We start from the raw sequence: 23,663 nt of genomic DNA on the forward strand, positions 1-23,663 counted from the left end.
CACTGCAGGTCACAACACTTAAGCGCGTGTATACTTTATTAATAATTACCATTTTTACTTGTAAAGCGCATTTCATCCGTAGGTCAAAATACGCCACCGTGAATATAAAGCCAGGGAATAAAACAGAACCTGCAGAGTAAAGTAAAACGGACAGAACTAAGCGGGGGGTTAAAGGCCAATTTAAAGAGGCGAGTTTTCAAGACAGTACTTACACAAGAACTCTAACGACTCCGATCGTCTTATTACTAAAGACTCGGAGTTAGCTGCACAATGGCGAAAAGCCCGATCACCCCAGGAACAGAGCCCGTGACCCGTGACCTCGGACTCGTTAGAAGGAGGCGATCGGCAGAAGATCTCAGGTGACCTCGTTGGAGAGTCACCACAGACCAGTTCCTGTCAATATTGTGGGGCTAACCCCAGGGGTCGGCAACCAAAATAACAATAAGAGCCATTTTTCTTCTTGGTTCTTTCGATAAAGTCACGTAGAAGGGAAATAATAAAATAATAAAAATTTTACATTTTATTATTTCCTTCTACGTGACTTTACCGAAAGAACCAGCAAGATGAATCCCTGCAGTCACGAAAGCTTTAAATCGAAAAAAGAGCCATTTTTTAAAATTCGGTCAAAAAAAACCACCTCAATATTTACAGCGCTGTCATACCCACGTGACTACGCAGCGGTGATCCTTAAGAACGTCACGAAGAAGTCCTTAAAGAGCCGCATGCTGCTCCAGAGCCGCAGGTTCGCCGACCTCCGGGGCTAACCCATTGAGAGCCTTGTAGGTCAGCAGCTGCAGGGCGCCGTGGTGGCTAGGAGATGTTAACTACCTCGCCTGGTATTCAGGAGGTCGTGGAGTTCGATCCCAACCCTGACGCCTGCTGCTGTAGATTTTCAGTTGTCGTGTCTCTCCGCCCCGTGGTCGCGTGGATTTTTCTCCGGGTGCTCTGAATTCACCCCCCACCCCCTCCACGTTTAGAATCAACATCACCACGTCGTCTGGAGTATTTGGCTGCTGTAAATTTCCCCGTGATGATAAGCCCCTTCGTTTAACTATCATTCGTGGCCAGATTGCTTCTGATAAAAGCTGTATAGCTCAGTGGACCTTACCTGGTCAAATAAAAAAAAATGTGTTGATCATCCGCTCGATATTCTCGATATTTCAACTTGATTGTGCTGTTTATCACTCACTGGCCGCTAGTCGCTTTACCACTATGTTAAAACATAAAACGATATATCAGACGCGGTCTCCCTTGTCTCTTCCCCGCTGCTTCTTATCCCGGGATTGAAGACTATTAAATGTTGATTGAACGGCTATTTGTGTTCAGTTCCTTGTCCTTCTCCCCAGCACCTCCGATTATCACGGTTGGCTACGTACGGTGCGAAAGAGGTTCTCCATACACACGTGCATAGGTGCACATCTGGGAGAGTAGTTGACCAACCAGGAAACTAAAAACCACGTGTCCAAGCGGAGTTTTGCGAGCGTCTGTCGCATGATGAATTCTCGATCCCGTCTCCCGACGAGTGAGCAGCCGGTCGAGGTGTTGGCCACCCACCCACCCCCTCGTGCGCGCATAAGCGACGACCTCCAATTTTTCGCACCTCCATCCGTAGCGCGGTCGGCTCCGTGCGGTGCGAAAGAAGTTCAAGGTACAAGACAAAGATCCCCCGTATAGCCTTTACAGACTGTAGGGGCAAGTGCTATTAGCGAGCACCTATAAAGGCCGACACGGCCGCCTTTGTCTCTCTTGTGGCAATGTTTACACATTGCACCAGGTACTTCTTTGAGGCTGAGTCGACCTAGGGGAGGCCCAGGACCGGTTCAGATAATCGTCACTGGGGTGTTGGCCGTGAACGGCAATCGAATCCGGGTCGCCAGATTCGTACCGCTACACCACCGACGCAAAGTCAACCAAAGTGGTCCATTTGTCGCGGGCCTACTGAACCCGCCATCATAGACACGTGGAGCGCACCCGTGTATTCGATGCATCGCTTGGCAGAGGAGGGTAAAGTGGAGGTGAGAAGCTGGGCGAGGCGGGGAGGGGGGGAGGGAGATCCCCGTACCGCTGCTAATGGCCCAAGGCTCCTGAACGCCACTCCTCGAGTCATTATTTCTCTACAATTAATTAACAAAATCATAGCGGCCGCAACGGCGACCTTGTGTCCCAGCCTGGGGCCATGCAGGACCCCTTTTTACCCCAAGCCTGATAGCCCCCCCCCCACTTCCTACCAACCCCCCCAACCCCCACCTCTTCCTTCCAAGCCCTTTAACCCGACAGCGGACACGTGCCCACCACGTACACGTGTACACGCGTGTGTCACGCACGCGCGTAGTATGCCGGCACGGCACACGAGGGTGTGGGTGGGCCAGCACCACGCCCGACCACCTTTGTCTCCCCAGTGGCGATGTTTAGACACCGTACCGGGTACTCGTTTGAGGCTGAGCCGACCTAGAGGAGGCCCAGGACCGGTTCAGATAATCGTCACTGGTGTTGGTCGTGAGTGGGAATACGAACTCGGGTCGTCAGGTTCGTAGCGCGGTGCGGTAACCGCTACACTACCGCTCCCCACAACATATACACACACGTACACACACACACGTACACATACACACGTACACACACACGTACACACACGTACACACGCACACGCACACACACACGTACACACACGTACACACACACACGTACACACACATACACACGTACACACACACGTACACACACGTACACACACACGTACACACACACGTACACACGCACACGCACACACGTACACACACACACGTACACACACACGCACACACACACACGTACACACACACACGCACACACACGCATGCATCGTCCGAGGTGCCACCACAGGCATTGTTGTTAGCGAGTGTGTTGAGTCGTTTTTTTCTCTTTCCTAATTGCACTTTTGAACAGCCTGGCATACGTTACCTTACACATTACCACGCACGCCAGCAAATACGCACTAACACACGCACTTTATGCGTTATTACAAACACGCATTTTAAAACATCAGCCGTTCAGGCGCATTTAACCGCCCCGCATTCGCACACACATTAACTCGCATTAACACTCACGCACATTTTAACACGCAAACACCTACAGCCATGCGTGTGAGTGTGTATGTACGTACGTACGTGTGTTTGTGCGTCGACCTAGGGGAGGCACAGGACCGGTTCAGATCGTGAGCGGGAATCGAACTCGACGCGTCTCTGTGGCTTTACTACGCTGCATGGTCACTGGGTCGGTAGCGCAGCGCGCTAACCGCCGCCCCACCGCTCCCCACATGTGTCGACTCAGCCTTAAAATGGGTATACCTGGTACTGTGTGGAATACACATCCGCACTGGGGAGACAAAGGCGGCCGGGCGTGGTGCTGGTCACCCACCCCCTCGTGTGCCGTGCCGGCCTTCATAGGTGCTCGCTCAGAGCACTTGCCCCAAAAACAGTATATTAAAATCTATACGGGGGACCTTTGCCTTTTTGGTGTGTTTCTATTAATTTCACTCCGTGTCAAACCAAGATGCGAGCTGAGTCGAGGTCAAGTTTTATTATTTTTGTAAAAATCACAAATTGAAATGAGAAAAAAAACCTCCTCTTAATTGGATTCATTGAGGAAATACAGACCCCCTCCCTCCCCCTTTCCCCACACTCTGTTTTACAATTAACTTTAATGTTTAACAAGGGTGGCTGAGCGCATTTACAACGCGAACGAACAGCGATACACGCGTTTTTGTAAAACCCTCCATCTCGGTTGGGATCAGATATAAACAAATAAAAAAAATTAGGAACAAACTTTATTTTACAGGGATTATAATTATAATAGGCCAAAACATCCAAGCGTGTGGCAGGACCCTCCTGCAAAGCAATCTTGAGACTCAGCGACACGCTACTTTCATATCGGCAATTTAAGGGGAATTACTACTACGTTGTGTACAGAATCAGAATATTTATTTGTCCTGGAGGAATCCGATGAACTATAAAGCTCCTATTCACAGTCCTGTAGGGGCGGGTCAGAACGTTACATCAAGAAATAATCCTAATGCACGATAGGAGTGAACATTCTAGTTCTTGCAATCACATCATTTTAAAAATATGTCTACAAGTAAAACTAAACTTGTGTTTTACATTACTAGGTAAGGCCCACTGAGCCATTGCAGTGCCCTTAATGCATGCTTGTACATGTGCATGTGTCTACATATATATGTACACACACCAATTAAACTTGGAACGTTGGGAGGCAACGTTGAGGCAACGTTGGCCTTTGGGGGTGGGTGGCAAAATTCGCTGAACGTTGCCTCAAAGTTGGTTTCCAACGTTCGATGTTAACTCGGTACACACGTACAGACATGTACAGACACGTCTACACGGGTACAGATACCCACGTGTACACATAAGTAGAGAGGCACGTGTAGCCGTGTAAACAAAAAGTCTTAAGAATCATTGGAGCTTCCCTGGGTATATTAAAAGGGCATTCTTAATACGAATAATAGTATTAATAATGGAGCGGTGGCGCAGTGGTTAGCGCACTGCGTTATGAACGAGCGAATAATCTCCGAAACGGTTCCTGGGAAACCTCCCCACTTCGACAACCCGCACTGACTAGAGTGGTGAAGTATAGTCAAACAACGGTCATGACCGACACGGCGTTGGAGAGGGGTGGGGGGGTGGAGTTTTGCTTCATCCAGCAGTAGATTCCGAGCGAGGCTTCTAATGGATAGCGCGCCACGCGCCACGGGGTAACCGCTCGTGACCTCCCCCCCCCCGCCCACCCCGCTCGTTGCCTTTGTTTTTCCTAATTTACACGCGCGCGCGACATTAAGAGGTCATTAGGGAGGGGGAATGCGAAGTCACGGACCGGGCGCCCGCGGTCCGCACCTGCCACGTTCCAGTTTCCATCCCTGTCGAGAAATTCTCTCCGCCCAGGTCCCGCTAACCCTCGCTCCCAGTTCCACCAAATCCCTCACTCCCAGGTCTCCCTGATCCCCCCCCTACCAGGTCTCCCTGATCCCCCCCCTACCAGCTCTCCCTGATCCGTCCCTCCCAGCTCTCCCTGATCCCTCCCTCCCAGCTCTCCCTGATCCCTCCCTCCCAGCTCTCCCTGATCCCTCCCTCCCAGCTCTCCCTGATCCCTCCCTCCCAGCTCTCCCTGATCCCTCCCTCCCAGCTCTCCCTGATCCCTCCCTCCCAGCTCTCCCTGATCCGTCCCTCCCAGCTCTCCCTGATCCGTCCCTCCCAGCTCTCCCTGATCCCTCCCTCCCAGGTCTCCCTGATCCCCCCCCCTACCAGCTCTCCCTGATCCCTCCCTCTCAGGTCTCCCTGATCCTTCCCTCTACGACCTCTCCAATCTCCTCCCTTACCAGATCCTGCTCTTCCCCTCTCTCTGCCTGCGACTAAATCGCCCTGAATGCATCCGGTCGCTTTGGACCTCCGAAGCGAAACAAGAACTTAAGTCTGTCCAGCACTTGGGATGGGGGCTTGCGTTGCCGAGGTGGTGACCACAAGATGCACTCAGCACATCGATGGATTCTTGAATCTATCCGTGCAGAGCTCTGAGCGTTATTGGTGCTGGTGTTCTCCGATTCATGGAATTGGCCAAAACATTTCAATACAGCAGGACCCTCCAGCACAACCACTATCAGCACAACCACCGCAACAATCACAGCAACCACTCCAACCGTCACCACGACCACCATCATCACAGCCACCACAACAATCACCCCAACCACCACAACCATCGCCACATCTACCATCAGCACAACCACCACTACAATTACTCCAACCACCATAACCATCGCCACAACCACTATCAGTACAACCACCACAACAATCACCCCAACCACCACAACCATCGCCACATCTACCATCAGCACAACCACCACTACAATTACTCCAACCACCATAACCATCGCCACAACCACTATCAGTACAACCACCACAACAATCACCCCAACCACCACAACCATCGCCACATCTACCATCAGCACAACCACCACTACAATTACTCCAACCACCACAACCATCGCCACAACCACTATTAGTACAACCACCACAACAATCACCCCAACCACCACAACCATCGCCACATCTACCATCAGCACAACCACCACTACAATTACTCCAACCGCCACAACCACTATCAGTACAACCACCACAACAATCACCCCAACCACCACAACCATCGCCACATCTACCATCAGCACAACCACCACTACAATTACTCCAACCTCCACAACCATCGCCACAACCATTATCAGTACAACCACCACAACAATCACCCCAACCACCACCACGACGACACCCTCACGACACCACCAACTCCACAACCACGAAGTGCAGCGGCACCAACCAAGGCACCACACAAACGATGACCATCACCAGCATCGTAAAACAACAACCGCCAACGGGGGTCGCGGAGATGTCACCACGACGCTTTGTGCCAGGCTAGGTGCACTTTAATGCCACGTGAAGTGAAAGCAAACAAAAACAACTCGCTGCTGACAGGAGGCTACGGACGCAGACCCCAAGTGCTGTGGCGTGACTGGTTGCGTTGATCGCCAGACGCGTGCGGTCGCGTCACTTACTCTTAGGTTTTTTCGGTAAAGTCACGTAGGTATAAATAATTAATAAATAACTAAATAATACAATTTTATATTAAACATGATAGAAATAATAATATAAATAAAATACATCTTATTTTTACCATTTTTTTTACCTACGTGACTTTACCGAAAAAAAGCTAAGAGTATGAATCCTTGCAGTCACGAAAGCTTCAAATCTAGAGTTGTGTCACTTGCTGCGGGGGGTTTTTTTTATCCGCCCGGCGCTCCGCTCGTTGTTGTGAGCGTCCCTCGTCTGCCCTCCACTGTTGCTGGAGGGCGACTGCCTCCAACTACCCAGTAGCAGCAGCGTCCTTCACGAACCTCCTCCTGTTCGAAGCCGATCCTGACACCGCTGGTACCGCTCATCGGCAAGTCCACGCAGCTCCATCTCCTTCACTACTTTGTCAGCTCATCATTTGCCAATAAAGACTCCCAGATGCGCCACATGCGCTCCACCCACATGCTGTGTTTATCCGCCGGGGCGCTCTGCTCGTCGTTGTGAGCGTCGCTCCTTTGCCTGCATTGCCTCTACCATCGCAACCACCACCATCATCATCACAACCACAATCATAACATTAGTAGCAGCAACGGCACCATCGCAACCACCACCATCATCATCACAACCACAATCATAACATTAGTAGCAGCAACGGCACCATCATCACCACCACCATCATCATCATCACAACCACAATTATAACATTAGAAGCAGCAGCGGCATCATCATCACCATCATCACCATCATCATCATCACAACCACAATCATAGCATTAGTAGCAGCAGCGGCATCATCATCACCATCATCATCATCACAACCACAATCATAGCATTAGTAGCAGCAACGGCACCATCATCACCACCATCATCATCACAACCACAATCATAACATTAGTAGCAGCAACGGCACCATCATCACCACCACCATCATCATCACAACCACAATCATAACATTAGTAGCAGCAGCAACGGCACCATCACCACCACCATCATCATCACAACCACAATCATTACATCAGTAGCAGCAGCGGCACCATCACCACCACCATCACAACCACAATCATAACATTAGTAGCAGCAACGACACCATCACCCCCACCACCATCATCATCATCACAACCACAATTATAACATTAGTAGCAGCAACGGCACCATCATCACCACCACCATCATCATCATCACAACCACAATCATAGCATTAGTAGCAGCAGCGGCATCATCATCACCACCACCACCCACTTTCATCCTCCCCCGCGTACCACGCCACCCCTCCTACACAGCCGCAGCCACCCTCACCTCCTCCGTCTCCCCTTGACTCCCCCCCACCCCCCTCCTCCTTCCCGACCAAGGGGACCCCCCTCCCCTCTCCCACCCCGCAGACTCCCACACCGCCTCCCCCCTCCCCGCCCTCCCACCTCCTCATCCCACCACCCTGTCGAACGCAGCTCCCCCCCCCCACCCACCCACCACCTCAATCATTCAAACATCACCCTCCACCACCACCCACCACCATCACCTCCACCATCACCACCTTCCATCAGAGATCTTAGGGACGGCGCGACCTGTCTGGGCAGTAGCAGCAGCAGCGGCGGTGGTGGTTCCATAATCGTTATCATCATTAACAGCAACAGCAGCAGCAAGCAACAGCACAAGACAGAATAAGTTGAAGCAGCAGCAACAGCAGAAGCAGCAGTGGAAGTAGCAACAGCAGTTTCAGAAGCATCAGCATCAGCAGCATCGAATGTTCCGCAATCATCGTCAGCTGCAGAAGAAAATTTAATTACAGCAGCTTCAGCAACAGCAGCAACATCAGCAGCAGAAGGAGGAACTGCCGTTCCGTTATCATCAGCAGCATCAGCAGCAGAAGCAACAGCAGCGATAGTATTGCCATCATCACCGTCACTATAATCATCACCAGCAACAACAACAACAGCATCATCGGCAGAAGCAACTTCGGTTCCATCATCATAATCATCATCAGCAGCATCAGTACGCAATAGCCCATACTCACCATCATAATCATCGTCATAATCACCATCATCATAGTCATCATCATCGTCACCAGCAGCGGCTGCTGCGCGCGCCCGGCCCGACAATGCTCCATCAACACCTTCCTCATCCGCATCATCATCTCCACCATCAACACCATCACCACCACCATCACCACCACCATCCCCACCACCATCCTCACCACCACCAGCAACAGCAACAGCACCACCACCACCAACAACACCTCCATCAGCAGCATCATCACCAGCACCATCATCAGCAGCAGCATCAGCAGCAGCACCATCAGCATCAACTTCAGCTTCCCCTGGCCGCGGTCCCGAGCGGGTTTCAGGTCCTGGGGAGCGCGACTGCGCCCGGGTTCGAACCCGCGGGCTTCGGGGTCCGCGGAGGTGGTGACGAGACGGCGAGTGCGGGCTCCACGTGCGCGGGTGAGAGACGTCGGGGAGACGGACACGGGCGACACCGAGGGACAGGCGCGCGGTGACACCGGGGTCACAGGACACGGGGTCACAGGGACACGCATGGGATGTGAGAGACGGCGATGCGAGATCGAGACGTGGAAGAAAAGTTGGACAGAGTTTCGGGGCACGCGAGACAAAGGCACGGGGGACACAATACGTCGGGACGCGGAGGCGTGGGATGAAGACGCGGGGTGACGGGGACACGGGGACACGGGACAGTGACGCAGGGACACGAGTTATGTGAAGGGGGACACGAGGCAGAGAGACGGGGACGACGCACAGAGACACGGAGACACGTGGACAACGCACAGAGATACGGGGACTATGCACAGAGACACGGAGATTACGCACAGAGACACGGGGACACATAGTCACGGAGACTACGGACAGAGACACGGGGACACAGAGACACGGAGACGACACACAGAGACACGGAGACTACGTACAGAGACACGGGGACACAGAGACACGGAGATTACGCAGATAGACACGGGGACACAGAGACGCGGGGACTACGGACAGAGACACGGGGACTATGCACAGAGACACGGAGATTACGCACAGAGACACGGGGACACAGAGTCACGGAGACTACGGACAGAGACACGGGGACACAGAGACACGGAGACGACGCACAGAGACACGGAGACTACGTACAGAGACACGGGGACACAGAGACACGGAGACTGCACACGGGGACACAGAGTCACGGGGACACAGAGACACGGAGACTGCACACGGGGACACAGAGACACGGGGACACGGAGACACGGAGACTACACATAGAGACACGGGGACTATGCACAGAGACACGGAGATTACGCACAGAGACACGGGGACACAGAGACACGGAGACGACGCACAGAGACACGGTGACTACGTACAGAGACACGGGGACACAGAGACACGGAGATTACGCAGATAGACACGGGGACACAGAGACACGGAGATTACGCACAGAGACACGGAGACACAGAGACTACGGACAGAGACACGGAGACTACGTACAGAGACACGGGGACACAGAGACAGGGAGACCACGCACAGAGACACGGGGACACGGAGACACAAAGACTACGCACAGAGACACGGGGACACAGAGACAGAGAGACCACGCACAGAGACACGGGGACACAGAGACACAGAGACTACTCACAGAGACACGGAGACACAGAGACACTGAGACTACGCACAGAGACACGGGGACACAGAGACACAGAGACTACTCACAGAGACACGGAGACACAGAGACACGGAGACTACGCACAGAGACACGGGGACACAGAGACTACTCACAGAGACACGGGGACACGGAGACACAGAGACTACGCACCGAGACACGGGGACACAGAGACAGGGAGACCACGCACAGAGACACGGGGACACAGAGACACAGAGACTACGCACAGAGACACGGGGACACAGAGACACGGGGACACAGAGACACGGAGACTACTCACAGAGACACGGAGACACAGAGACACGGAGACTAGGCACAGAGACACAGAGACTACGCACAGAGACACGGAGACACGGGGACACAGAGACACGGGGACACAGAGACACGGAGACTACGCACAGAGACGCGGGGACACAGAGTCACGGAGACTACGCACCGAGAGACGGGGACACTGAGACACAGAGACTACGCACAGAGACACAGAGACTACGCACAGAGACACGGGGACACAGAGACACGGGGACACAGAGACACCGAGACTACGCACGGAGACACGGGGACACAGAGACACGGGGTTACGCACATACACGGGAGCCAGGTGCCGAACCGAATATTCACTTTCCGGGGTTAACGGTTCTGGGTCAGAGTTAGGGTTAAGGGTTCTAATGAGGGGTTCGGGTCAGGGGTTAGAGTTAGTGTCTCGGGGTAGCGTTACGGTTAGGGGTTAAAGTTTGAGGTTAGGAGGAGATAGGATGGGTTTGTGTGAGGGTCAGAGTTATATTTGGATATTGATGGTGAACATTACGGCACTCCACGTACTTCCCACGTATGTAAGTTGAACTTCTTTCGCACCGTACGTAGCCAGCCGTGATAATCGGAGGTGCTCGGGAAGGACAACAAATTAATCACGAAGAGCGGTTCTGAAGAGATGAGTTTTCAATCTATATCAATAAGTGCTTAGCTCCAGTGACTTCCTACTATCGGAAGGAAGAGCGTTCCAGACGGCCGCCGAAGCGCGTCTGGAAGCGCGTGACGCGGTGACCGTCGTCTTTGTTCGACGGTGCTCAGCCAAAAACCGCCGCTGCTGCTGCTGCTGCTGCCGCTGCTGCTGCTGCTGCTGCCGCTGCTGCCGCTGCCGCTGCTGCTGCTACTGCTGCCGCTGCCGCTGCTGCTGCTGCCGCTGCCGCTGTTGCTGCTGGTGCTGCCGCTGCCGCTGCTGTTGCTACTGCTGCCGCTGCTGCTGTTGCTGCTGGTGCTGCCGCTGCTGCCGCTGCTGCTACTGCTGCCGCTGTTGCTGCTGGTGCTGCCGCTGCTGCTGCTGCTGCTGCTGCGAGGATGAGCGGAGTTCGCGCGATGATTGTTTATGCCCCTTGACCAGATCAGCAAGGTACAAATGTGATGATGATGATGTTGATAATAATCACGACCCCTGCTCTCCCTCCGAGCCAGGTTCCCCGGACCCCGGTCTGCGCGCCTGCAAGAGGCGTCGAACCCGAACCAACTTCTCCGGCTGGCAGCTGGAGGAGCTGGAGCGCGCGTTCGCGGGTAGCCACTACCCGGACGTGTTCATGCGCGAGGCGCTGGCGCTTCGCCTCGACCTGCTGGAGTCCCGCGTGCAGGTGAACCAACACCACGTGGCGTGCAGGTGAACGAACACCACGTGGCGTGCAGGTGAACGAACACCACGTGGCGTGCAGGTGAACGAACACCACGTGGCGTGCAGGTGAACGAACACCACGTGGCGGAAGACGAAGGCGCCCCGCGGGCAGCCTCGACAGACGGTTGGAGATGCGGTGGGGTGGCGATACGGCGCACTTAGGGGAGGGGATGGATGGGTGGTCAGCGCCACGCCCGGCCGCCTTTGTATCTCCAGTGCCGTTAGCGAGTCGCACGAGATGAAAGCCGGTACGGCACACGGAGAGGACGGGGGATGGGTGACCAGCGCCACGCCCGACCGCCTTTGTATCCCCAGTGCCGATAGTTATTTACGCGCCGAACCGGGCATTAAAGTGAGGCTCCGTCGACCGTGGGACAGATGGATCCACCGGGACCGGTTCACAGAGCCACCGCTGATGCTAGCCGTGGCCGGGAATCCAGGTGAGCGAGGTAGCCCGTGCGGGTTTTGTTGTTGTTGTTGTTGACGTCTTTCCCGGGGCACTGCACAAACCACTGAGCGACACCGCTCCTCTACGTTGGTACAGCACTGGCACCAATTTGTACGTAGTTCACTCCGCGTGGCACGTGCGGTGTTAGCGTAGGGCATTGCCGTCTCGGTAGATGTCTACTTTCACCAGACGATGACACACTCTTGCCGGGCCAAGGATGGTAACGGAGCGGGCAGGCAAAAGAAATGGAAGCCGTTCCGATGGGGCGGGTTCACCACCGAGGAGATGGAGTGATTAAATCGTCCAGCAGTGGATAGACCATGGGCTCACGATGATGATGATGATGGTGGGGAGAAGGAGGCCTTCATCCAGCAGTAGATAGACCATGGCTCATGTTGATGATGGGGAGGAGGCCGTCATCTAGCAGTGGATCTATCACGACTGCTGATGAAGATGATGTTGATGATAACTAAGAACTTTAGGTGGTAAAACTTATTTTTGTGTTGCCACTGTGGCGAGATGTTAACTACCTCACCTGGTATGCAGGAGGCCGTGGGTTTGATCCCGTCTCGGACGCCTGCTGTATATTTGGAGTTTGCATGTTCTCCCAGTGGTCGCGTGGATTTTTCTCCGGGTCGTCCGGTTTTTCCCTCCACATTTAGAATCAACTTCCGTTGAGAGTATTTGGCTGCTATAAATTTCTACGCGATGATAAGCCATATTCTGATGATAAGCCAACTTCGTTGAGCTATCATTTGTGGCCAGGTCGCTTCTGAAAAAAGCTGAACGGCCTAACCGGGTGAAATAAAAAATAGGTTTAATAGTTTAGTTTAAATTTATAGTTGATTCTATTTACTTTTTTGTCCAAACAAAATTACCTCCATAATAACGGCTATGGTAAAGTGTTTACCGAATATTTTTTTCAGGACTATATATGAATTGTTTTATCATCAATAATCATAACGGTAAAGTGATCTGTGTGTGTATTGCAAACTACTTTGAACAATTAAGACAAATTTTACTTAGAAATATTTTACTGTAATTGTGTATGGCCTCGACAAACATGCATAATATAATTTAGTTTTACTATGATGACCAGTACTGTATATTAAAGTTGACAATTATTTCGATGTTTTTTTCAATGAACGAGATATTTCCAGAAATATATTTGATTTTTCCATCATTTATGACGACAGTGGTGCAGTAAATATCACAATTATTACCTTTTTGGGCAACGTATAAACGTTGTAGAAACATTTCATGCACATGACAATTGTAATGGTACATTATACATTCAATTATTATTATTTTAAAATAAGATTCTAGATTTTTTGCCATTATGGTAAAAGTTAATATTTGACAAAAAATAATGTATAATCGTGGTTAATTTGCTGATATTTTTGGTTGTAAGAATATAACCTGTTGGTTGTTCAAATCACCGGTTCAGTGCATTGTTAAACAATGTACAGTATTCTAAGTGCTTTGGCTGTGTCGGGTGGTGGAAGGTCTTACAACACAAATATGGCAATATCATTACTCTACGTCGCCTAACCCCCCCCCAACTCCCCACAGTAAATTATTAATTGTGATGCACATTCTTTGGCTTTTTCTGTGCGTATTAAAATCCTATTTAATTTCACCATCAACAATGGTGAAGCTTAACCTTAAATTAATTTCATTATCAAGACAATACAATTGCAGCAACACAATACGTGTGTGTTTTATTTGTTTAAAATGTTTTATATGTATCATCAAATATAACTAATTGGGGGGGGGGGGGGTGAGGGGAGCGGTGGCGCAACGATTAGCGCACTTGCGCACTAAACTCTGCAGTAACCTGATTTCGATTCCCGGACGCGGCTAAACATCACCAACCCGCATTGACCAACGTGGTGAAGTATAGTCAACCATTCAGCGGTGCACACTATTGACAATGGTCTCTACAAACACCCGTACACTATTTACAAACACACGCAATCGTTTATAGTGCAAAATGATGGAGTTAGGAAACCAACACGGACGTTGATTTTTATAAACTCTCAGTTTCCAATCAGCTTTTATTCCCGAATGGGTGTGTATTTGTTTTTGTTATGAATCGTATTAGCTCGAATAAGTGATGTTTAAATGAATAAATTAATTAATTGACAGTATTGAGTAACTGGTGCACATTCCACATTCCTATGACGGGGAAGTAAAATCTCTCCATCGCATAGAATCGCGGTAGACTCACTTGATGCACCCATCATCCCTTCTGGGGGGGGGGGTCGATAAAAACGAGACCCACTTATTAGTTGGTCTGCTCTGTGGATATACTATTTCCTTCTGCCATAGGAATGTGGAATTTCCACCACCGGCTCAGGGCCTCTGAACAAGGAGATGTGGCTCTGTTGAGCAGGGCGTCACGTCCACTCTGACACTGTCACTTCACGTGCGTTCGTTTACTTGCCGCCGTTACGAGTCGTTGCGACGATTGCTTAACTCTTTCTATTGTTCACTTTCGTGTTTATTTGACTCTCGCTATCTGCCCGTTTGCCGTCTATACCGTGGGGGCGGTTTTGTACATCTATGTTTTTTTAAATGTCTGTTAAGTTATTCATTTGCTCGTCAGCATGATCGGGTTTTTTTTTTCTTACACCGTAAATGCAATCAACTGTCAATTTACCGTGGCACAAAATATAAATCAGTTTTACCAACTAAAGTTCATCATCATTATCAGCATCATCAGCAGCAGCATCATCATCAGCAGCAGCAGCAGCCATGGTCGATCCATTGCGAGATGAAGGCCTCCTCCCCACCATCATAATCATCATGAGCCACGGGTTCTCCACTGCTGGATGGAGGCCTCCTCTAAAACGCTGTCGCCATCCCTCCACGCTGCTGCCCTGGTTGCTTCCATCCATTCCGATCCTGCTCCATCTCCACGTTGATCTGTCCGCTTGGCCGCCTTCCCTCTGTGTGTGTTTGTTAATTTCTCTCTGGTTGTGTGCTCGTCCATCTGTGTACCCGGTTATCTCTGTATTTACTCACTATACCGTCACCTACGTCTTTGCGTATATGTATGCAGTGCATGCACGTGAGTTAAGTGATTTGCTCACCTCTTTGCGTACTTGTTTAACTCTGCAAATCTCTCTTTTGCTATCTCCCTCCCCTCCCGCGACCACCCGGCTCCCTCCTCTCCACCTCTTTCCCTCCACTCATTACCCTCGCTCGCGTTCTCAACCTTCCCTCGCCTCCGATTTATTTTCCCTCTCTCCGTCCCCCCTCGTCCTCGCTCCCTGACCCGCGTCGCCATCCACGTCCCTCCATCCCTGCCTCTCCCCCTCTTTCTCTCCCCCTCGCCGTTACGCCTCCCTTTCCCCTCCCTCTGTCACCTCCCCTCCCGCCTGCCCCCCCCCCCGCCTTCAGGTGTGGTTCCAGAACCGGCGCGCCAAGTGGCGCAAGAAGGAGAACACGCGCAAGGGACCCGGCAGACCGGCGCACAACGCCCACCCGCTCACGTGCAGCGGGGAGCCCATGGACCCCGCCGAGATCGCCCGCAGGGAGCGGCAGCGGCGCGACAAGAAGAGGAGAAAGCAGCAGCAGGAGCAGCAGCAGCAGGAGCAGCAGGAGCAGCAGCAGGGGCAGCAGCAGGGGCAACAGCACCATGGACAGCACCTGCAGCAGCAGGAGCAGCAGCAGCAGGAGCAGCAGGGGTCCACCAGATCCCCTCGCCACCCATCCCCACCCGCAGACCCCTCCCCAGGGTGCCGGACCCCCAAGCGCCGAGCCGTGATCCCATTCAGCGTGGAGAGCCTCTTGCTGCCCTCGCTGGCTCCGTGCCCGCGCAGGAAGGGGGCGGAGGGCAGGGAAGCGGCCCCGACGACGAGAGGCCTCCTCCTCGTGGAGCAGCCGCTGGGCTTCTTGGTGGAGCAGCTGGAGGAGGCGGCGATGTACGAGGCGGAAGACCGGGAGGAGGAGGAGGTGGAGGGGGAGGATTTGGTGGAGGTGGAGGAGGAGGACGACGAGGTGGTGCGGCAGAGACCCCCCGCAGTGGCCGCGACCCCGACCCGGAATCCGACCCCGACGCTGACATTTGGAGAAGATGGGGGGCAGGGGGCGGCGGTGGCGGTGGAGAGTGTTCAGTCGAGTGCGGTTGGCGAATGAACGCTGTCATTGCCACAAATCGTCACCGAGTGCGTCCGCGAGCACATAGGGGCGTTGGTGACCCACGGGCTATTGGTGGGAATTCCACGTTTCTATGACGAGGGCCAGTAACCTCGTAGGCAGAGCCGTCCCTAGGGTACGGGGGGGGGAGTGGGGGAACCGCCCTGGGCCCCGCGGTTGGGGGGGGGGGGGCGTGCTTCGACTTCACCGGTGTCAGATCCAATACTTCCGGTTTAGTTTAAAGGCGTCGGGCCTCAACCCCCCCCCCCCCCTCCCATAGACGGCTCTGCTCGGAGGACAACCGCTGTCGAGTTTTTGACTATGAGTGGAGTGATGGTACTGAATGTATCGACCTCCCCCCCGGGAGAGATGATGGGCTGAATAAGTCGACCCTCCGACCGTGCGCAGTTGGACTTCTGTGCTGCAGGTGAACGCTCCAGCGTTCGTGATTACGTTCATTCGTTACCAAAGCCCACCGTCTGCCGTTGAGGTGGACGTTAAAGACTTCCGCTTTGTCATTGCGAGCCACCGTTGTTTGGCTCTTCGCCCGCGCCAACATTTTGAATCTAAATTGAAAGAAAAATCTAAATAATTCTCAAGCAAAATTTATATTTATTGAAATTGTGTCCTGTCCGTAGCCATTCTTAACACTGACACAGCACAGCTTTTAAAATAAATATATAATAACATCGCACGTGCTGGGTGAATCATTACCCCGCAGGGTCAAGTCAATGAATATCTCTTTTCCATTGGCACGTCCAAACCGCGCCAGCACGGTTCCCTCACGGTTCGGGTTATTTACCCACTGGCTATTTGCCGAGCTGATCCGGAAACCCAAACCGGTGAGACTCTGCTCTATCCACGAAGACACCGGAAAATCTCGCTCGGGGCCAAGCAAGGCCAGGGGTGTCACGTGGAGCGGCACGGCACGGCACGGCTCGGCTTCTGCAGTGGAAAAAGAGATATAATTGAACATGGGACGAGGGGCGGTGTGGATGGGGGGGGGATCGATTTCTAAGCCAACGGTGGAAATTCAATATTCCTATAACGGGGGCGATGCCGTTTATCTGTATACACACTTATTTGCTTTAATATACACGCACGTGCTATATACAATATTACAATGCCCTTCATTTAACCAACTGTGGGGCAATTTAAAGCACCCTCACTCGCATCGTTTATATTGAATTATTTATATAGCAACCGTTTTAAAAACACATATTTTGAAGTCAATCAGAGTTCACGATGTTTACGCGGCTGGTGGTGACGATGTGTATCTAGCTCGATAAGTTTGTTTCGAGAGAGATGTAAGAAAAAAGTAACCGATCACGCAACTTTTAGTGATGTCATCAGTTAGCCATAGCCACTTACGCGATTTGCCAAAGCGTGTGATGATGATGATAGTGACGGTAATGATGATGGCAATGATGATGATGATGAAGACAAAGTTATGGATTTCAGAGATGCTACAGGTGTGTAGGAGGCAAAACAAGAACCCTTGCGAACCACGTAACAGGTTTTTTTTTAAAATAAGGATATTATATATGCAATTCTATACGCGTATACTTTATTATGCATACGGGAACGGAAACACCCCGACGTGTTGTTGCGTGCCGCGTGCGTTTTGAGAGTGGACTCGGAGCAGGCTGTCGCGGGACATCTTTATATAAATATAAAAGAGAGACGGTTTCATGAGCGCGACTCGTCAATTCATTCCGTGACCGCCAAGTCTCGCAACACCCAACTGGGTACGAGACGAAGCCCCCACCCCCCCCCCCCCGTGTGGCCTTCAACCGTGTAGCCTGTAGGGGCAAGTGCTGTTAGCGAGCACTTATGAAGGCCGGCAGGGCACACGAGGGGGTGGGTGACCAGCACCACGTACACACACACACACATACACGTGCACACATGTACACATGTACACAAAAACAAAGATCCCCGTATAGCTTAAACAGACTGTTGGGGCAAGTGCTTATCGCAAGCACCTATGAAGGCCCGCACGGCACACGAGAGGGTGGGTGGCCAGGACAACGCTCGACCGCCTTTGTATCCCCAGTGGCGATGTTTACTGCACACCGCACCAGGTACTCAGTTGAGGCTGAGTCTACCTAGGGGAGGCCCAGGACCGGTTCTGATAGTCGTCACCGGTGTTGACCGTGAGCGGGAATCGAACTCGGGTCGCCGGGTTTGTAGCGCAGCGCGCTAACCGCTGCACTACCGCACACACGTACACACGGAAGTGCACATACACACACGTGCACACGTAAGTACACATACACACACGTACATACACACACGTGCATACATACACACACGTGCGTACACACACGTACACACAAACGTACACATGTACACATACGTATACACGTAAGTACACATACACACACGTGCATACATACACACATGTACGTACACACACGTACACACACACACATACACACACACGTACACACACACACGTACACACCGTATTCTCCGGGTTATTAGGCGCTCCGTAAAGTAACACTCACCCCAACACCTGTTGTGCCCGGTATGTAAATAAAATGACACAAGATCTGATCCCGCGCTCAACATAGTAGATTATAAAACAAATCTATAAAGTTAACTAATTTGTAAAAAAAAAAAACATTGCGACGTTTCGGTGCAACGGCCCACCTCCAGGTCGAATACGCGGAGAGGTCAGTGGAGGGATGGAGGAGAGTGGACGATGAGAGTCGGAGAGTTGGAGACTGCCACGTGAATTGTTCAAACGTGATTTGAAGCTTTCGTGACCGCAGGAAAAGTCACGTAGGTAGAAAAATAAAACAAAATTATTATTATTTTAGTTTTATTTTTCTACCTACGTGACTTTACCGAAAGAACCAAAGACAATTGTTCAAACATGTTTGGCGACGACCAGATTCGTAAGCGGGCAGATGAACAGCGACACGAACAGTGGCGTTTGCGGAACGGCGGAATCCGATGAGCTGCAAAGCTCTTATTGACACATGTCCAGTCCCGGGGCGGGGCAGGAGGTTACAAGAACAAACAATACAAACACACACAAAACTCGAGTGCAAATTATGGGCTTCAAATAATAAGCACAAAGTGTTACAACATTGTTAAAATACGCAATTATACCGCATTATAAGACGCACCCAAAGTTTTGCTTTAAAATGCATGGGGGTGGTGGGTGGGGGGGTGTTTAGTGCGTCTTATAATCCGGACAATACGGCAACACACAAACACGGGTACATGCACAAACACTTCTAAACACATGCATACACATACAATGTATTGTGCGCCAAAGATCCGCCTAAAGCTACGAATACCATCTCGAGGCAAGTGCTGTTAGCGAGCACCTATTACAGCGCCGATATGTTGTCATTAGAAAGACCACGCCCGGCCGCCTTTATCTCCCCAGTGGTGATCATTCACATACCGCACCAGGGTCTAATTTAAGGCTGAGTCGACCCAGGGGACACCCAGGACCGATTCAGAAGATCGTCACACTGGTGTTGACCGTGAGCTGGATTCGAGTTCGGGTCGCCGGGTTCGCAGCGCAGCGTGACGCTGACCGCTGCACGACCGCTTCCCACACACTAAGACAAAGATCCCCCGTGTAGCCTTAACAGAATGGTGGGCGATGTTTCCACACCGCACCGGGTACTGATTATTTGAGGCTGAGTCGACCTAGGGGAGGCCCAGGACCGGTTAAAATAATCGTCACACCAGGGTGTTGGTCGTGAGCGGGAATCGAACTCGGGTCGCCGGGTTCGTAGCGCAGCGTGGCGCTGACCACTCCACGACCACTTCCCACACACGTATATAGACACCTATATAGACAGTACATTGCATGCCCACACACACACACGACAACAACAACAACCGCCATTCGCCACTAAGTGGCGGTGACGTCACCCTGACACTTGTGCCAGGCTATGTGCACCTTGAGGCCACGTGAAGTGTCGAACGCCCGCTGGCAGGAGGTCACGGGGCAGACCCAGGTGCCACGGATCGACTGACTGAGATGACTGGCTGATGCACACACACACATCCACGTGTACACACGCATTCACACAAGCACGCGCCTCTCATTTACACGGCACGAGACGAGGGTTCGATGCGGTGCGTTGTAAGCCGTGCGAGCTACGCGGCATCCGTCGCCATGTAAGTCACCCGTGAGCTGACGCGCCGTGTTGCCAGTCGGAGTTTGCGAGTTCGCTAAAACGCTCTCGACGCGCGATATCGTGACAAATCTTTTACGCTACGCGGAGCGTTAAAGATTTGGCCCAGTCCCCGCTTCGGCCAATTAGCCACGCACGGACTGCTGCTGCTACTGCTGCAGCATCAGCAGGCGCCACTGGCAGTGTACGAACGCCCATTTAAAAAGCCGGATCGGTCCACGTGCGTGTTGGCCCCTGATGACAATGGTCACTGGTGTTGGTCGTGATGACAATGGTCACTGGTGTGGTCGTGATGACAATGGACACTGGTGTTGGTCGTGATGACAATTGACACTGGTGTTGGTCGTGATGACAATGGTCACTGGTGTTGGTCGTGATGACAATGGACACTGGTGTTGGTCGTGATGACAATGGACACTGGTGTTGGTCGTGATGACAATGGTCACTGGTGTTGGTCGTGATGACAATGGTCACTGGTCTTGGTCGTGATGACAATGGCCACTGGTCTTGGTCGTGATGACAATGGACACTGGTGTTGGTCGTGATGACAATGGACACTGGTGTTGGTCGTGATGACAATGGACACTGGTGTTGGTCGTGATGACAATGGCCACTGGTCTTGGTCGTGATGACAATGGTCACTGGTCTTGGTCGTGATGACAATGGCCACTGGTCTTGGTCGTGATGACAATGGACACTGGTGTTGGTCGTGATGACAATGGACACTAGTCTTGGTCGTGATGACAATGGTCACTGGTGTTGGTCGTGATGACAATGGCCACTGGTGTTGGTCGTGATGACAATGACCACTGGTCTTGGTCGTGATGACAATGGTCACTGGTGTTGGTCGTGATGACAATGGCCACTGGTGTTGGTCGTGATGACAATGGACACTGGTGTTGGTCGTGATGACAATGGTCACTGGTGTTGGTCGTGATGACAATGGCCACTGGTCTTGGTCGTGATGACAATGGCCACTGGTCTTGGCCGTGATGACAATGGTCACTGGTCTTGGTCGTGATGACAATGGTCACTGGTGTTGGTCGTTATGACAATGGACACTGGTGTTGGTCGTCATGACAATGGCCACTGGTGTTGGTCGTGATGACAATGGTCACTGGTGTTGGTCGTGATGACAATGGCCACTGGTCTTGGTCGTGATGACAATGGTCACTGGTCTTGGTCGTGATGACAATGGCCACTGGTCTTGGTCGTGATGACAATGGCCACTGGTGTTGGTCGTGATGACAATGGACACTGGTCTTGGTCGTGATGACAATGGTCACTGGTGTTGGTCGTGATGACAATGGCCACTGGTGTTGGTCGTGATGACAATGGCCACTGGTGTTGGTCGTGATGACAATGGACACTGGTGTTGGTCGTGATGACAATGGCCACTGGTGTTGGTCGTGATGACAATGGACACTGGTGTTGGTCGTGATGACAATGGTCACTGGTGTTGGTCGTCATGACAATGGTCACTGGTGTTGGTCGTGATGACAATGGCCACTGGTGTTGGTCGTGATGACAATGGACACTGGTGTTGGTCGTGATGACAATGGCCACTGGTGTTGGTCGTGATGACAATGGACACTGGTGTTGGTCGTGATGACAATGGCCACTGGTGTTGGTCGTGATGACAATGGCATCTGGTGTTGGTCGTGATGACAATGGCCACTGGTGTTGGTCGTGATGACAATGGACACTGGTGTTGGTCGTGATGACAATGGACACTGGTGTTGGTCGTCATGACAATGGTCACTGGTGTTGGTCGTCATGACAATGGTCACTGGTCTTGGTCGTGATGACAATGGTCACTGGTGTTGGTCGTGATGACAATGGCCACTGGTCTTGGCCGTGATGACAATGGTCACTGGTGTTGGTCGTGATGACAATGGACACTGGTGTTGGTCGTGATGACAATGGTCACTGGTGTTGGTCGTGATGACAATGGCCACTGGTCTTGGCCGTGATGACAATGGTCACTGGTGTTGGTCGTCATGACAATGGTCACTGGTGTTGGTCGTGATGACAATGGTCACTGGTGTTGGTCGTGATGACAATGGCCACTGGTGTTGGTCGTCATGACAATGGTCACTGGTGTTGGTCGTGATGACAATGGCCACTGGTCTTGGCCGTGATGACAATGGTCACTGGTGTTGGTCGTGATGACAATGGTCACTGGTGTTGGTCGTGATGACAATGGACACTGGTGTTGGTCGTGATGACAATGGCCACTGGTCTTGGTCGTGATGACAATGGACACTGGTGTTGGTCGTGATGACAATGGTCACTGGTGTTGGTCGTGATGACAATGGTCACTGGTGTTGGTCGTGATGACAATGGCCACTGGTGTTGGTCGTGATGACAATGGACACTGGTGTTGGTCGTGATGACAATGGTCACTGGTGTTGGTCGTGATGACAATGGCCACTGGTGTTGGTCGTGATGACAATGGTCACTGGTGTTGGTCGTGATGACAATGGCCACTGGTGTTGGTCGTGATGACAATGGTCACTGGTGTTGGTCGTGATGACAATGGCCACTGGTCTTGGTCGTCATGACAATGGCCACTGGTGTTGGTCGTGATGACAATGGTCACTGGTGTTGGTCGTGATGACAATGGTCACTGGTGTTGGTCGTGATGACAATGGTCACTGGTGTTGGTCGTGATGACAATGGCCACTGGTGTTGGTCGTGATGACAATGGACACTGGTGTTGGTCGTGATGACAATGGTCACTGGTGTTGGTCGTGATGACAATGGTCACTGGTGTTGGTCGTGATGACAATGGTCACTGGTGTTGGTCGTGATGACAATGGCCACTGGTGTTGGTCGTGATGACAATGGTCACTGGTGTTGGTCGTGATGACAATGGACACTGGTGTTGGCCGTGATGACAATGGACACTGGTGTTGGTCGTGATGACAATGGTCACTGGTGTTGGTCGTGATGACAATGGCCACTGGTGTTGGTCGTGATGACAATGGT

At 52.0% G+C, this 23,663-nt stretch overlaps 1 protein-coding gene across 1 annotated transcript; it reads left to right on the forward strand.

Moving 5' to 3' along the window:
* The first annotated feature begins 8,158 nt into the window (after positions 1–8,158).
* On the forward strand, positions 8,159–18,142 carry LOC133348024 (homeobox protein unc-4 homolog). The gene is made up of 3 exons (XM_061560838.1): positions 8,159–9,045; positions 11,708–11,877; positions 15,769–18,142. Exons 1-3 carry the CDS (start codon positions 8,703–8,705, stop codon positions 16,504–16,506), a joined length of 1,251 nt encoding a protein of 416 aa, XP_061416822.1. The 5' UTR covers positions 8,159–8,702; the 3' UTR covers positions 16,507–18,142.
* Positions 18,143–23,663: the final 5,521 nt, after the last annotated feature.

This window comes from Lethenteron reissneri, chromosome 26, assembly GCF_015708825.2.
Source record: "Lethenteron reissneri isolate LAM-NWPU_2019-01 chromosome 26, ASM1570882v1, whole genome shotgun sequence".
NCBI lineage: Eukaryota > Metazoa > Chordata > Hyperoartia > Petromyzontiformes > Petromyzontidae > Lethenteron > Lethenteron reissneri.